Source organism: Heptranchias perlo, chromosome 1, assembly GCF_035084215.1.
Source record: "Heptranchias perlo isolate sHepPer1 chromosome 1, sHepPer1.hap1, whole genome shotgun sequence".
In the NCBI taxonomy this organism is placed as follows: Eukaryota; Metazoa; Chordata; class Chondrichthyes; order Hexanchiformes; family Hexanchidae; genus Heptranchias; species Heptranchias perlo.
This window is the reverse complement of record NC_090325.1, coordinates 132,886,882-132,904,528: the sequence shown is the minus strand read 5'-3', so window position 1 is coordinate 132,904,528 and position 17,647 is coordinate 132,886,882. Positions and strand designations below refer to the sequence as shown.

At 42.6% G+C, this 17,647-nt stretch overlaps 1 protein-coding gene across 1 annotated transcript in view; it reads right to left on the bottom strand.

The window, feature by feature from the left end:
- The window catches only part of LOC137326215 (probable ATP-dependent RNA helicase DDX60), a 95,562-nt gene that overhangs the window by 40,509 nt on the left and 37,406 nt on the right, over positions 1-17,647 (bottom strand). The window contains exons 14-19 of the mRNA XM_067991100.1: positions 17,314-17,483; positions 16,140-16,298; positions 14,670-14,819; positions 6,863-6,982; positions 4,624-4,719; positions 2,909-3,024 (exon numbers count right to left, since the gene is read on the bottom strand). Of these exons, the coding sequence (XP_067847201.1) occupies positions 2,909-3,024; positions 4,624-4,719; positions 6,863-6,982; positions 14,670-14,819; positions 16,140-16,298; positions 17,314-17,483 (811 nt within the window). The remainder of the gene's footprint in view (positions 1-2,908; positions 3,025-4,623; positions 4,720-6,862; positions 6,983-14,669; positions 14,820-16,139; positions 16,299-17,313; positions 17,484-17,647) is intronic.

Sequence of the window (17,647 nt, the reverse complement as noted above, 5' to 3'; positions counted from 1 at the left end):
ATCCTAGGTTGCTGCGTGAAGGGTAGAAATTACAGAGGTACTGGCCATAATCTTCCAAACATCCGTAGATACAGGGTGGTGCCAAAGGACTGGAGAATTGCAAATGTTACACCCTTGTTCAAAAAAGGGTGCAAGGATAAACCCAGCATCTATAGGCCAGTCAGTTTAACCTCAGTGGCGGGGAAACTTTTAGAAACGATAATCCGGGACAGAATTAACAGTCACTTGGACGAGTGTGGATTGATTAGGGAAAGCTCGCACGGATTTGTTAAAGGCAAATCATGTTTAACTAACCTGATAAGAGTTTTTTTGATAAGGTAACAGAGAAGGCAATGCAGTTGATGTGGTGTATATGGACTTTCAAAAGGAGTTAGATAAAGTGCCACATGGTAGGCTTATCATCAAAATTGCAAGCCATGGAATAAAGGGGGCAGTAGCAACATGGATACAGAATTGGCTAAGGGACAGGAAACAGTAGTAATGAACTGTTGTTTCTCAGACTGGAGGGAGGTGTACAGTAGTGCACCCCAGGGGTCGGTACTGGGACCACTGCTTTTCTTGATATGTATTAATACTTGGACTTCAGTGTACAGGGCACAATTTCAAAATTTGCAGATGACAAAACTTGGAATGGTCGTAAACTGTGAGGAGGATAGTGATAGACTTCAAGAGGATATAGGCAGGCTGGTGGCATGGGCGGACACATGGCAGATGAAATTTAACACAGAATAATGCAAAGTGATACATTTTGGTAGGAAGAATGAGGAGAGGCAATATAAACTAGAGGGCACAATTCTAAAAGGAGTACAGGAGCAGAGATCTGGGGGTATATATACACAAATCGTTGAAGGTGGCAGAGCAGGTTGAGAAAGCGGTTAAAAAAGCATACGGGATCCTGGGCTTTATAGAGGCATTGAGCACACATGTATGGAGGCCATGATGAACCTTTATAAAACACTGGTTCGGCCACAACTGGAGTATTGTGTTCAGTTCTGGGCACCGCACTTTCGGAAAGATGTGAAGGCCTCACAGAGTGCAGAAGAGATTTACTAGAATGATTCCAGGGATCAGGGACTTTAGTTACGTGGATAGACTGGAGAAACTGGGTTGTTCTCTTTGGGACAGAGATGGTTGCGAGGAGATTTGATAGAAGTATTCAAAATCATGAAGGGTCTAGACAGAGAAAAACTGTTCCCATTGGCAGAAGGGTCAAGAACCAGAGGACATAGATTTAAGGTGATTGGCAAAAAGAACCAAAGGTGACATGAGGAAAAACTTTTTTTTAAAAAAAACAGCAAGTGGTTAGAATCTGGAATGCACTACCCAAGGGGGTGGTGGAGGCAGATTCAATCATGGCCTTCAAAAGGGAACTGGATCAGTACTTGAAAGGAAAACATTTGTAGGGCTACAGGGATAGGGAGTGGGACTAGCTGGATTGCTCTTGCATAGAGCCAACGAGGACTCGATAGGCCGAATGGCCTCCTTCCGTGCTGTAACCTTCTATTAACAAATGACTCAAGCACTCTCAGTAGTCAGAAAAATGTGTGGAGTAGCATCCAGATACCCTCAAATGATTAGCCCTATTTCCAGTAATTACCCCCATTTCCAGCAATCAAATTCAGTTAGTGTTGTACGTTGGAATATACAGTAGCACTGTCAGATTCAATTGGATCAGCTGTTCCTTAAAGGGAATCCCAATCTAAAATAAACAATGCCAAACTTAAAAACAGCCCTACATGTAATGAATAGGATTTGACTAGGTGGCTGATGTGGAAAAAAACACTGGCAGAGACTGGATTCTAACCTTTTATCAAAATGGCAATGGTCGGGCCAGCATGGTAGTACAGGAAATAGGTGGCCCAACCCGTAATAGCAGAGAATTGGTAGAACCTAGCTTTATAGCAATTGTACCGCACACAGCTGACTTCCAATATCAGTTGTGCCATCAGTGGCCAAGGCACTTCTCTTACTTTTTTCCTCTCACTTTTGATACAATTATATTCAAATTACTCAAAAGCACAGTCAGCATGCTCACCAGTGGCAGTGGCATTATAACGTGGGCAAAAAGAATTGAAAACAAGCAACTTGTTCCTCTAATTTGTAGGCAGATGTCAGACTACGAGGATGGAACAGGAAATATATCCCACCAAATCATAGAATGATACAGCACAGGAGGCCATTTGGCACATCATGCCTGCTCTTTGAAAGAACTATCCAATTAGTCCTGCAGTTTTTTCCCCTTGAAGTATTTATCCAATTCCCTTTTGAATTTACCATTGAATCTGCTTGCACCACCCTTTCAGGCAGGGCATTCCAGATCTTCATAACTCGCTACGTAAAAAATAAAATTCTCTTCATCTCCTCTCTGGTTCTTTTGCCAATTATCTTAAATCTGTTGTCCTCTGGTTACCGACCCTCCTGCCAGTGGAAACAGCTAGGTACTCTATCAAAACCCCTCGTGATTTTGAGCACCTATTAAATCTCCCCTTAACGTTCTCTGCTCCAATGAGAACAATCCCAGCATCTGAAGTGGTATAAAAGAGCGGTGGCAGTATGGGGTGGACGATCACTATGTACCAAATCCTCCATCAATTTCTTTAGAGAGACACAGTCTCAGTAATTTCTTTCCGCATCCCCTTTCCAAATGAATTGCCGAAGCAATCTTAAAAGCAGCAGAATTTCACAACTTTCTGGATTACAAGATATAGTACCATATAATGGCAACATCGAGAAGTTTTCGAGCCAACAAATGAACAAGTGCGGATTAACAGGTACCAATAAGTGCACAGATATCTTAAATTTTAAAATTTGAGACTGCGTGATAAATCAGCTGTATATAGTGCCACTCAAACAGAATATAGTTATGTGTAAGACAGTAATACAAGCAAAAAATATTTTAAAGCTTTACTGGGCAAGTGCTTCGGGATTGCTGATTGTTGCTGATAGAGCCAGGAATGGACACCGAATCATCACCAGCAGATGTTCCCAGACTTCTGCTCCAATCTCTCCGCCGAGACAGTGGACCTATGAACACAGGGTAACTAACTCAAATTAAGATATCAACCTACAGAGAAAATAACTTATTACTAAGAATGTGGCAAATTTATTTAATTGCAAGACATCAGACAGGGGTGGATTTCAAAAGAAAATCAAGTAGGAAGGATCCTGGAAGTCAAGTTACAGTAAACATTATATTTTAGCAATTAGCCTTGGATAGATAGTCCCTTTTGGTCAGCTTTTTAAAAAAATATTAACTTGTGTTTTATAATGTGCAGTTTGATAAAAGGAAAGCAACGATCTCTTTAGGCAGTTCAAAGTTAATTTTTATATATTGATGTAACTTCCAGGAGTTTATATTATTTTCAATCAGAATTGTTTCATTGGCATTCAAAAGAAGATTTTTTTTATTAGCCTATTAGATTACCTTTATTAGTTTGTTTTCTATTTTGCTTATCCCAGCCATTCCTCTAAAAAGCATTATGGTATTTCATTTAATATAGTATCAAAATCAAAAGGGTGGTATTAGCAATTGTTTCCTCATTTCAGTATCAGAGCATATAAGTGGATCCATTAGCATCACATTCAATGAAGAAAGCGACCATCAGCAATGGGGTGCAGAAAACCTGAAACTAGTTTCCTAAATTCAACTCGGTCCAAATTAGGGTGCTGTAGATCTGGGATGAATGTGTGATTTGTGATGTTACCTAAATTGATCGTTGAGTGACAACAACTTGGTTTCAAAGTGAATCACTGCCCGATTCAAAGTTGCAGGTACCTGAAATGATCAATCATAGACTCACTTAACCATTCCACTTTCACCCCACTTGCTGTATCACTAATAAGTGTTATCCTAACTATCTTAATAAAATAAAACCTTGCTGGTAGAGTTTATTTTATTTTAAAAATACTTTTAAAAAAAACACAATCATGCTATTGTCGTTTCTCAGGCTGCCCTCAGTGTTGCTTACTTCCTCTCCTCGAGATGGCAACTAATGCTAGAGTAGAGTTCCAATAGTAATGACGATCCTTTGCTTGCTCGCCCAAGTAGCCATCCTTCATAAGTGAGCCTATATAATTGACTGCAGGCTACTTGACTTGAGGTTATCAAAACTAAACTTGATCCTGCCCTCAACTGACACAGACGGACACTTCCAGCAAGGTTTATTGGATGCGATCAGCAACAGGAACATTGTCCAGGGACAAGGAGCAAACTGTACTGTCCCCACCCACTGTCACCCTGACTGTGATCTGCTAACTCACCAAAGACCAAGGATAGTGCTCACATTCCTGGTCTATTGGCTCAGTGCAATACAATGCAGTGTATTTATCCACTGTGCGATCAGGAAAGCAATATTTTGAGAGTTAGGAAAATTATGAATGCTTAGCTGTTATGAATTTTTTTTTGGAGCAGGAACTCTTTCTTGAGTTCACATGCTTCCTGCATTCTTTCTTCCCTCTCATGTTACTCTGATTGTTAAGTCAAGGGGGTCACACGCAAGGATGTGTTATAAAATGCACATCACTGCTGACTGCTGCACCTGTGATTTTAATATTTTTGTTTCTACATTAATAACATTTCATTCTTCAAATCCCTACATTTAAAATTCCATGTTGTCCCCTTACCTCATCAAAAATGACATACTTAAGCTTCTTCACCCAGGCTTGTCGTTGAGCAGTAAGGACGAGAATTTCTAGACACTGAGGAACTGTGATGAGAATCTGAAATAAAAACATCGGGATTAGAAATATTTGCATTTGACCCAATACAAACAAATCCCTGGTCAGTTTTATATATCATGAGTGTCATTTTAAACTTGACTGCCTGGATGGTAACCTGAAATCAATGGGATGAAAATCGGACAAGTTCTACAACGAGCAAGCAATCGCTCTGCCACTTAGGCAGCGAAGTTGCAAATTACCCCAAGTGTCTGCTTTCATTAGTCTTATTTGCAGAGTTTTTAAATTGTGGAAGTTGAATTTGCCACATGAAATTGCCCAGTTATTTGTTTTTTTTAAAAACTGCACCAAGACTTGTAAATGGTAAGTTGCTTTGCTTAACAAGGAGTTTTAGAAATAAACTACCCACACAAATTAGGCTCCATTTCAAGGCTGCAAAATGTGCTCTCCTGCGTTTCCTTTATGGACTTCAACCTGGATCAGGGATGACAACTTTTCTGTTTGGTACTTACTGTATCCTTCAATTTCAGATTATTAAATATACAAAATAAAGCTTCCCTGATGGCTCCGTAAGCAGCTGAGCAATACAGATGATGGAAGGTTCTAGCTTTGATCCCTGCTCTGTGCCGAATTAACTGATTTTAGCCAGGCCGGCAGTAGGAGTGCTACAGTTAGCCTCAACACTCTGCATATTTTCCACTCTGGAGATCCCTTGCTCTGCTCTGCTCCTCCTTCACTCCTCCCATACAAGCCCAGAGTACTCCACCTGGGCTCTGCTTCCTCCCATTCCTGCCCAGAGTCCCGATCTCTCCCTGCCCTGATACTGAGCATCAGGCCACACTTCCTCTTCGTCCTCAACCAAAAAAGGGCGTGTCTGATTCCCATCAGGCACACAGCCACATCTCTTATTCAGGTCTGGAAATATACTAGTATAAAACAAAATCTATTTTGTGTGGCAATATTAAGTATTGCTCCTTGGTAATTAAACCTGCTGAAAGTTGGAAATTTTACTGTGATTGTAAAAGGTAGTTTCTTAAATCCAAGTAAACTCTTTTTAGCTTTTTTCTACTTATTCCACTGTATGTCTGAAACCCCAGTACAAGTACATAAAATTCATAAAGAACCCTGTTAAAATGCATTAAAAATTATCCACTATTTTTTAATTCAAAGCCATTTTGTGAACATTGAGACTAAAGGCTAGACATTATTGTTAGTGATGTCACTGCATGGATTAAATTTGTTATTTTAAGAGGCATTAACCCTAACAGTAATTTCCAGGCTTCTGTGATTGACCATATGATGTCAGTTTTCCAGAGCAAAGCTGGCTCTTGATCACCCTGGTATGTCTTCTTTCATGCAATGCTACTGAAAGCGTGATACATTGTGATTGGGGTGCTTCTGGGAAAGCATCCAACAATACAGTCGGTCAGGCAGTTACATATCTTGTCACTGGGTCCTGAGTCCCAGTTTCCTTTAGGAAGAGGCGCCTCCACCTTTAGTCTATTTTCACCTCTGTCTGCAGATGTGGATGCGGAGGTCCCGTTAGGTGGGCTCAGAGCATCTCTTGTACAGCATGATCTGCCTGGCATCCCGCCTTGGATCTTACTCTTCTTCCCAAGATGTCAGATACAGGGACTTTCGATTGTGAAGTCAATTAGTGCCAGGAAATAATTTATACTAATTGATACAAAGGCCCATGAGCAACAAGTGCTAACAGGAGAGAAAAAAACCAGCAAAATAAAAATGAAGAAATTGCTAAAATACACACACCCTTTTCATGACCTCAAGGATACTTATTTCTTTGGATGTTCATTTTAAATCAGGCATCCTGCATGCCAAAACTGTGAGAAATGGTATGCAAAAATAACATATCCCAAATACATACTAAATTGAACCACCCATCTCAAATGAACAGGTGCTTCTAAAGCTATTAGACCTGCCCCTTAAAATGTATGATACAAATCTGACACATTTACGATTTTCCTCCTCTAGCCATGGTGATACCACCTGAAAAGATGCTGCAAGTGAGAAAATCCCACACTCATGTCACCAGACAACTGCCAGAGAGCCAGGATGTGAGTTCAGATGAGCCTTAGGCTAAAAAGACTTGGGATATAAGTTTAAAGTCAGAAATAAATTAAAAATCATAGAATTGTAGCTTATTTATAAATATAAAATGAAATACCTGACAGTTTAAAGCATCTTGACGATAGTCTCGTGTGAAAACCCCACACACCACCATTCCATCTGGTAAAGTCTTGTTGAATCGGTTGTAAACAGTTGCTACCACTTGGTTCACAAGAGCCTAGTCATTAAAACATGAAATTTATGGCAATGGAAATGCATCAAATCTCCAACTAAAACAGTGAAAATAATTTTATGCAACAAAATATGGTTGTACAGCCTTTTGACAACCATATTTATGTGGTCCTGACATAAATTGCCTACTACACTGAATATAAGCAGCAGCAAATGGATATGGTTGACTTTGATCTTCTGTACAAAGTAGTTGTAAAAATTTCACAGCTTAACAGACAAGCATTTCCTGAAAAATCATCAGGCAATGCATCTGGGGTAGATTTTTACTTTCCCTGCCAGGCAGAAAACTGGCAGTAATGAATCAGCCACCCAATTTTCCTTTCCATTAAAACCACCCGTGTTTTAACTGCACTTCTTATTAGTTGTGTTTTCTGGACCAGGTTCCGGATTTAACTCTTGTAGGTTTATACGAATTGGATCTCCCATCTGAGACAAATTGAAGTCAAGGCAACTAGTACATAATTTTCATATTACAATAATGTAATCTTTTTTGGATACTGGTATTCTGAATACTAACCAGTCTTTGTGTGTGAGACTCAAAGGTAAATATGCATCTTTCAAAAAATTAACACTCGTTGAAGCAAAAAAGTTTTTAAATAAAAGAAATACATCAGGGATTAATACATTATGGAAAGTAAACTACTTAGTGGCACTGGCCACATGACTCAAGTGCTGCAAGCAGGAGCTTCTATTGTTGGCCAGCGATGCAAATTATCATTCATGTCATGGGCAAATCTCAACACCAATTTCTGAAACATGAGAATTTGAGTGACTATGTGGGTGAGTTTGTACAACTGAGGGGAAACGAGGAAATGTAATGTTATGGACTGATACTTCTGACTAAATGTCTTGATTTTCAAAATATATTGGGGGGAGGGAAAAAAAGAATTATCAAGCAAGGTTTTGGCTCCTGTCTGCTATCTAACAACCCCTGTGGAAGTGTACATAAGTGGAGATTGGATGAGGGCAAGATCTAGATCAGCTGTGATGCCTCATTCTGAATGCTTACTCTTGAATAATGACTATCTGGCAAGGTACCAATGGGCAACCGGCACCCAAAGAGTTGTACCACACCTTCAGGATCAATGGGAGAAAATTGGCAAGAAAAATAAGTCACTAGCACAATATTATTAGAGCGTTTTTTGTTACTGTGTTAATCATCTTCTGGCAAAGAGGAATGAATTGCTTTGCTTGATAGAAGTTTGTACTGAATCTACCAGTAATTATGGAATCAAAATGACTGCATTTTTTTTGATCGCTGTCTCATGTAAAACATTTTTTTGATGGGTCTGAGATTTTCTTTTCACAAATATCACTGCATAAGTTTACAGTCTTGAATATTTTTGACCAGTAATCTGTACTATTTAGTTTGGAGAGATTTCAATGTAACATTTTTTTTGTATTTTGTTTTGTGGGAGTCTACTCCCTGTTTTGGAAGTTGAGGGTTCTGAGTTTACTGATAGTATGTGGGTTCTCTGCCAGTATCAAGACTTATTTTGTTCCCCAGAGATGCTGAGGTTGGTTGTGTGGCTCGAAGCCCAGAAAGGTATGATCCATGTCTTAAGGCACTGATTTCTATCCTCTAGTTAGTAGATTCAAAAAGTATAAATTTCAGTGCACAAAATTCACACACAAATACTCATACGACATTCCAGTACCTGTTATTTTTACACAGGCATTAAACTATTTAAAATAAAGGGATCAACACCTGCATAAAAATAGCACACGTAAAAACACTACCATGAACACTGCCAAATGGAATTTCTACCCTTCAGCAGCTTCAAATAAGTCTGGTATGTTGCTGTAAAAGTTTGGTGTGAAATCCATTGGTCCTGAATTTCCACAGGTGTTCTCCCGATCTCCTGACATAATTTTGGTGGATGATTTGTGGAACCCCTGGAGAAACGGTGTAGACGGCTGAAAATGGTGGTTTATGCTGTTTCTCTGCGGATTCTGCTGATCTCCCATCAAAGTTACAGCAAGTGATTGCGGTTATCCCAATGAAAATTCAGGGCCCTTGGGTCTTACTACATTAATGCTTGGGAAATATCCTGGTTTTGGATCAAAGGAGAGGTCTGGAATGATATTTTCATTGTTCCTAATGCCCTAAGCACTTGTAACAGCATCCATCATATTTGGGATATGATCAACATTAGGGTCATTTTGTCTGGAGTATTTAATGCCTGCATACATTACTATATGATTGAGATATGTAGTTTAAAAAAAATCCACGATTCTTGATCTGGGTCAATTCAGCTGATTGTAACAGTTATGAGGCTACAATTGGTCCAGGCTCATGCATGAGAAACGGCCACTTGGGCGAGGTACCAGAGGGCTGCCAGTACGTGTCGAACTGTAAGTAACAGGTGGCAAAGGGTTAGAAATTCATCTTAGCCGGTATCGCATCGGCTGCCTGATATTCCGTTCTATCCCTACATAATTTTAAACCTTCATATCTGTATATCCTCAGGCAGCATCCTACTGTATCCCCTCTACATCCATCCGATAACGTGGAGCCCACAACTGCACAGAGTACTCCATCTGCGGTCTTACTAATTATAGAGACTCACCATTACATCTTGACTCGTATTCAATACCTCTTGCCATAAAACCCAATATTCCATTTGCTTTGCTTTATTTTTAGCTTATCCACTTGAGGCATTGCTTTTAATGTCGTGAACCTGAACTTCCCCCATCCCCCTGCTCCTCCACATCACCCAACTTTTCCATATTCAAAAAGTATAATTAATGCTTTTTGTAAAAAAAAACCAAAATGTACCAACTCACATTTACTGACAGATACAAGGGGCTCGATTTTAGCGTCGGGTTTCCTGCGGGTTTCCAGCTGGGGGGGGGGGGCCCGAAAATCCCGATATCCAGTCACGTGACCGGATCGCGCCGAGATCCCGGCCACTTCTGGGTGCCGCGCTGGTGGGAATTCCGCAGGCAATTAAAGCCAGCGGGGTTCCACTTGAGTGTACTTACCTTGCTTGTTGAGGTCATTAAATGAGCTGAAGCAGCTGTCAAAACAGGAAGTGTGGGATTTTAGGTTCAAGGCAGTGAGTTTCACACACTGGGGGAAACAGTCTCCCTTCAACCGGTCATGTTCCAGCCAGCAGCCTGTGGCAGCTGCCAAGGTGCACTCCACAGCGGGTGGGAGAGCCCTCACCCACGCAGGAGGTCACCGCGTCACGTAGGGCAACCCCTGCCCCCCGCCAAGCCAGAGGACAGACCGATGTGAAACCGCAGCCCTAGTGTGAGGAACCACCTACCTACCCTGCACAACCCCTCAGACCAACACCTGCCAGATGGGTGGTGCGTTGACATCCTCGGAGGACGAACAGCATGACCAGCCCCAGCAGCCTCGCAGTCCACGCCGTCCGCCTCGGAGACGTGGAGCCCCCCAACAGAGTGCTGTGACACATCCACCTGTACAGCAGGAGGGAGGGCTACCGCAGAGAGAGACGCGTCGCAGAGGGCACTACCCTCCGCACAGGGTCCACAGACCGAGGCGCAGCTCCCCGGACCTCTCTGAGCAGTGCACACGGAGGCGCAGATTCACTCGACATGTAGTCGTGGAGGTCTGCAGGCTCTTTCATGCAGAGCTGCTCCTGGCTGGCCCCAGCACCATCTGCTTACCTGTCGCTGCCAAAGTCACCATTGCCCTCCACAACTTCTCCTCCGCATCCTTCCAGGGTGCAGCCGGGTACACCGCCGATGTCTCAGTCGTCTGCGCGGAAGAGCCCTGCAAATACACCTGCACCTACTCTGCAGTAACACAATGGGTGGCATCAGTGGTGGGTCCTCAGTGATACCCAGGAGCGGGCATTATTGGACACAACAGACAGGATTCGCGGAGACATGGCAGTGGTGGTGCCAATATAATGTGTGATGTTTGTTGCTCTGAAATTCAATATAGGTAACACCCATGGTAAACCCTCAGACACCCTTGTGCATCCCCTTCATGCTCACGACACGTTTGCCGTACGCTGCCGACTGCACATATGCGATGCATGCCCTGTGGCTGCAGCACAGGTGGTGGCAGGTTGAGTGAGGCTGGCCGTGAGAGAGATGCACGAGAGGGTGAGTATGGGATAGAGCCATGAGATTGTATGAGGATTGGGTTGCGTGTTAGTGGCGGGTGAGTACTGGCGAGGTGAGTAGGTGCAGGTAAGATGAGGATGGGGTTTGAGTGGGTATGAGGGGTGATGTGACAGAGTAGTGTTGGCGGTGCCGAAGGAGATGTGGGGTGGGGGCAGTGTTGTGGCAGACACAGTGTAGGGGAAAGACTACGTGTTCTCACTGTGGCTGACCAACTGAGGTCATTGGAGCGCCTCCTGCACTGTATGCATGTGGGCGATATGTTGGTGGTGCAGGTGACCCCCTCTGCCACCTCGAGCCAGGCCTTCTTGGTGGCAGAGGCAGGCCGCTTCCTCCCGCCCCCCGGGTGGAAGATCTCTGTCCTCCCCCTCCTCCTCACCCCATCTGATGATACCTGGGGTGAGGCATCATTAAACTGGGAGCAGTCTTCCCCCTGGGCTGCTCCATGCTGTAATTTGTTCCATTGGTTGCAGCATGTCAGTGGAGGACTGCCCCTTTAACTAGAGAGCCTCCAGCTGACAGATCGTACTGCGCATGCGCAGCCCGCCCGACGCGCAGACCAGCAGCGCGGAGCCCGGAGGAGCAGGTAAGTGATCCCAATTAGTGCATTGCCTGCTACGATCGCGCGGCCAACCCACTAATTTCACCGGGCGCGGAGGCCACGCACCCGAAACCCAACCCGCCGGAAACCCGCAGGCCTGCTAAAATCAGGCCCAAGGTATCTGCTACCTTTTTGCCCTTGCAGCTTCCTTTGATCCTCAGATTTATTTACTAGGCCTCCTATTTTAGTAGTCTGCAAATTTGGACATCACTCCCTCTAACCCTTACTCAAATTATTGATGTACAGAGTGAACAGAAGCAATCCCAGAACAGAACCCTATGGGACGCCGCTACCCACTTCCAAATACCCTTCAGAAACTGCCTTTATTTTCTATCTGTTTCCTTCTTTCTAATCCATTTTTAAAATCTAATTTCTACCCTTACCCTAATTCTATACCCTTTAGTCTTCTCCATGTGTCCATGTGGTACCTTGTCAAAGGCTTTCTAAAAGTCCATGTACACCAGATCCACTGCATTTTCCTCATCCACTATATCGGTCACCTCCTCAAAAACTCTCAGGTTTGTCAGATACAATCTCCCTTTCTGAAATCTGTGTTGTCTGCTTCTAATTAATCATCCAGATATATAATGAAATGTATAGTGATTTCACAATTTATCAAAGTGCACTAAAAATGTGAAGCATGTGTGATTTGTAATGTTTTCACTGGTTATGGTGTTGTCATGTCTGAGGAGGGGTCACTTTTTATTGGTTAGTTTAGACCAACCTTTTTGAAAATAAAACATGATAGAAGTGCAATTTCACAGAACATTTGTTTAAGTTTACCTGCATTGTTTTTAAAAAGTTCATTTTATATTGTCATACAAGAAATGGAGGAAATTCAGTGTTATGGTAAATTTTATCTCATGGGTTGATTAATACAGCCCATGGCATACTTCTTGCTGTCTATATTAATAAACCAACATTAAGAAATAAAACTGTGGCTTTATCAGAGCTTGCTCACAGCGGTCTTAAAGTGGAACATCCTACTGAAACATAATAGGCATGATTTTAACTCGGAAAAACGGCTGGTTTGGGGGCAGGGGAGCAATAAAAATTTTTAAAATCTAAAACCCATCCCCAACCAGCCCATTTATGGTTTTAATGGAGGTGGAACGAGTGGTGGGCATCCAGCCCACTCTCAGGAGGCAGATCTGTCACTAAAAGCTTTCAGAGAGGCTGCAGGCCGCCATTTTCACAGCTTTTTTGTTCTTAAACCCAGGAGGGCAGGACTCCCAGGCCTTCTACTTCATGCCACACGAGAGGAGGGCAAGAAGGCCCGAAAGAGCAGGTAAGTGCCTTTGTAGCACAGCTTGTGGGCTAGGAGGAGAAAGAGCACTTTCCCCAGGCCCTACAAGCCTGCCTACAGCAACCCCGATGACTGAGCCTCCTCCCACCCCCCCCCCACTGATGACTGAGACGCCCCTGGTGACCCTCGCCATCTATGGCCCCCGATGACTGTCCCACCCCCTGGTGATCTCCTACCCCCAACAAATCTAACTTACCTGTTCGCGTCCTCTTCTCTCGTCCAACTGAGGTCAGCCTGGCCTGTCGGGCGCGAAACCATCAAAAAAAGTAAAAGATCTCCCAATGTCAAAATAGTAAGGACATCCGGGAAACCCGTACTTCCGGGTTCTTCACACATTGCCTGTACCCATCTGATATTTCCACACTGTTTCTCATGCAGGTCTTGCAGTTGTCTTTCAAGGGGCAGGCATGGGAAACACGTGAATCATCTTTGGGCCTGCAGCACTGAGGTTTGAACGATTTCTTCAGTGATGCTTGTGGAGCGCTTTGTACTTTCTGGATGGCAAACATTTATGTATCGGGTTGGGGACGACTTTGCTGCCACTTGGAGGTTAAACCTCAAATTTAATGAAGGAATTTTGGCTCAGTTCTGCTCTCCAGGGCTTGCCAGCACTGATCTCCAGCTTTCAGGCTACTTGTATTTGCTCTAGGTACTGTACAAGTACTTAGAATTTAGCTTATCAGCGTTCCTGTAACCTTATACAGTAGTCTGACTCCAGCTGCCACATTCCTCTCTCAGATTCCTCATTAGCATGACGCTAAGCGTCGGAACAGCCAAAGCTATTGCTACACAACTGGGTTCATCTGTTTTAATTTTGAAATTTCAGGCCCAGTGCCATAAAAAATTGACCATTTCAGCACAGCTCCCTCGTTGGTGAATAAAATCCAAATTCACAAATGAAACAGCACTGGAAAGACATTTCATATGTTCTGGAGCCTGCCAAATTCAAATAATTGAACTCGTGGCACAACAATAGTGCTGACTTCTCTGATTTTTGGTCTTACTCAGACTATATTGTGTATTGACCAAAGAGACATGAGCAGGAGATCAGAATGACATTGGAGTCAAAGAGGCTACTACGTAACTGATACTGGGCCAGGCTTAAAAACAGACAGGTACTGTACCTGCAACTAGTGCAGGCAAGGCTGTGAGAATGGGTGATCGGTGCTGGAGTCCAGAAGAATGGGACCCGACTGGGAGCATGCATTTCTGGATCAAGGATTTTGGTAGAACCCTTGGACTTCTATATTTTCAGAGTCTACTTTCTACGGGTACATATAAAAGGCTAAAACATTCCTTCCCAAGTTCTCCAAATTGTAGAACCCCTTGCCTTTCTCCTACAGTCTACAGGCTTTTAAAATGGATCAAGTGCAGTCTTTCAAATCCAAGATCATTTCTCCATTTACCTTCTCTCAGAAGAAGTAATTCCATGATTCTGCAATCTTAGTGTGGAGGCTTGCAGGGAGCATGGGTCGGAGAACTGGGGCCCCATCTCTGACCCATGTTCCTCTGAGCAAAGCTTTACTTCTGGGAATGGGAGATCGTAGAATTACCTATCTATGCTGTTCATTTTTGATGTTGTCCTACACTATGGGCCTTGATCCTTCGCCTAGATTTCTATATATAAAGTGGGTATATTTATTAAACAGATGTAAATGAATTTACCTTTGTGGGTGCAACATACACCAATACCCCATCATCACTATCTCGTAGAACTTTCTCCATGCAGTAATAGGAGGCATACGTTTTTCCTGATGAGGTTGGAGCAACTATCACCGCAGATTCATTATTGTCCACTGCATCTAGAAGTTCTCGCTGAAATGAATCAATTGGGTACAATTATAACACCAAAATAGTTTCTAAAATTAGCTCAGTAATATGTATAACAATGAACTGTGCACATAAGGGGTCATTCTGGTGGGCGATGTCCCCCTGTTGGGAGCCCACTAGAACTTCATACTGAAAATTCAGGCACTTGCTGCCCACACTTTTTTTGTTCGCAGCATGCACCTAACCTCTGACGGCAGGGGATGGGGAAGCAATGGCCGATTTTCCTGTCTCCCTTCTGAACCACTACCCACCTCAGTTAACGCCAGAGGAGGGATGACGGAAGGTAAATGCTGGGACAGCGGTGGGAGGACCACCAATAGAAGGAGGAGGCCTTGTACTGGCCACCTTTCCCTCTCTTCTTCCCATATAACTGCACCAAAAGAGGCACGGCCCTTTCAGAGCCATTTGTAAAATAATTTTGAAAGCCCTTCTGGAGTATTTCAGTCCTCTAATGGTACCTCCTCCTCTTCCTCCTCATGATGCTGCATGGGGTTCCCTACTAAACTTTACTGCCCAGCAGTGGCAAGCTCCCTGTGTGTCAGAGATGCTGCCAAGAGCCTGCCCTGTATCTGTAATCAGGCCTAACCCCGGAAAATAGGTCAGATTCACAGCAGAGTCAAGTGAGAGTCTTTTCCTGACCCATCTCTGACAATCAATTCGCAAAGGAGGAAAATCCAGCCCTGACTGCCTAGATCCTGAAAAAGTAAAATAATAAAGGATTGCAAACGCTGTACTACATTACTATTCTTCTGATGCAACATTTTATCTAGTGATTCCTTATCTTTTTCACCACAGAAGACGAACTTGAAAGTTCCAAGCAGGTTTTCCCTGCTCAAGCCCACTCAGCTCACACAGATACATCCCCCCAAAAGTTGTGGATTTGAAAAACTGACAGCCTGATTTAAAATAACTGAACAAACTGAAATATACGTATGTGTTTGAATGTGGCTTAGCTCCTCCCTTTGAGTCTACACCTTCAACTGCCCTCGCAACATTTGTATTGATTTAGGCTGGGACATAGATTTTAATTGCAACTGGCTTTTAAGCCCCTTATTGTGGTTGGATTTGAGACAGCCACCAATCCACAACTAGATAAAGGTATTTCATTTTTGTCACAATAACTTTATCAAGGTTTTTGAAGTAAGCAGGTTGCCACACAAAACAAAAGTGGTGTTGATTTTAGAGAACAAAGTTCAAAGCTAAATCCAAATTAAACTCATTTTATAGGTACTGTTTATTTTGTAAAGCTTATAGACTTAATGAATGCGATATCTGTAAATTTATATAATGATTTTTAATAATTACCTGCCATGTGTCGGGTATGAAATGAGTAACCCTGGGGTCTGGATCATTCCTTTCGTCTCGCAGTAAGTACTGACCCATATATTGCAGCTGGAAACGAGCAGCTTCAACACCAACTGCACACTTGTCCTCTTTCTTAGAATTTTTAGGGCGTGCCGGTTTCTGTTTTAAAAGCACAGAAAATTGTGGTTTTTTAAAATTAAGCCAGGTAATTAATAAGTAAATTGTTTAAAGTTAGTATCTGCCACATTGTCTACAGTAAATATCACAGCTGAAGACTCAATCAAACTTTCTCTTCTTTCAGCAGCAACTCTCTACTGGGATATAATTTCACAGGCATCAACAGCCCCTGGTACCTCACCCAAGTGGTCATTCACAAGCCTGGACAGTGAGCAATGGCAGACTGTTTGGCCACAGAAGACATCACAGCTGAGCTTAATTCTATCCTGAGCTGATGTTCACACAAGCACACTTGTTGGGTAAGAGTCACTGAATAATGATCAGGAGCAGGACCCCCAATTTCTAAGCATTTAAGCTGTTGCTCCCAGCAAACTCAGCTCAGATCAGCAATTGAACCTGGGAACTTCTGGTCTGTATGGCACCAAGTGATGGCTTTATCCATAAGGCTATCAATGAAGCTTGAACATTAAAGGCTTGCAGTACTAACGTGCAAGTCACTTTAGCTAGCTGTTAAAGTAATCGGCAAATAACGAGTCAATTTCTGTGTTGATGTGTTGCTTAGACGTACAATGCATAATATAATTGTAGTCTGTAGTTCCTCATCACAGGGGGTTTCAAATTTTGACTAAAGTTTGAATAATTACAAATTGGTGCAGTCATCATTCTAATTTTTAATGTGTAAAACAACCCAACCTTTACACTAAAGACAAAAATTTACCCCAATGATTCCAGAAAAGATCTGCCATTGTCTCTCTTATCCTTCCCCCCCCCCACCCCACCCACCCCATTATCCAAACAGAATAAAAAAATGTTTGTTTAATTTGCTGTACTGCACAGAAATGTAACATTAAAGATGAATGCAAAGAACTATCCAACAGTGGACTTCCTGCCACTGTCATCACTAGTTCACACCCATTCATGGCCAGGTCAAAACATGGGAAACTTCATAGAAGCACAACACAAAGGACCACAGAAATTTAAAATAATTTCATTTTACCTGATCAATGTCTGGGATAGATTGTGCTAATTTGTTAAATCCAAGCTCTTTGAGGTAAGTAGCTATCTGTTTCAGTTGGTTTTTCTCCATCAGTTTCTCGTACTTATCCAGAATATTGTGAATTCTTTTCATCACTCGACCTGCAATATCATTGTTTTTCTTTGTGCTTTCTGAAGAAACAAAGATAATTTGATCAATCTTTGACTTTTATCTACCAAGCACTTTAATCAACTTCTGCATTTAAAACTTCTTTACACATAGGGGTAAACGTTACCATTTTGCAGTCCTGGCACAGAGCATTGTACAACGGAAACGCAAATCAAGAATTCAAGTA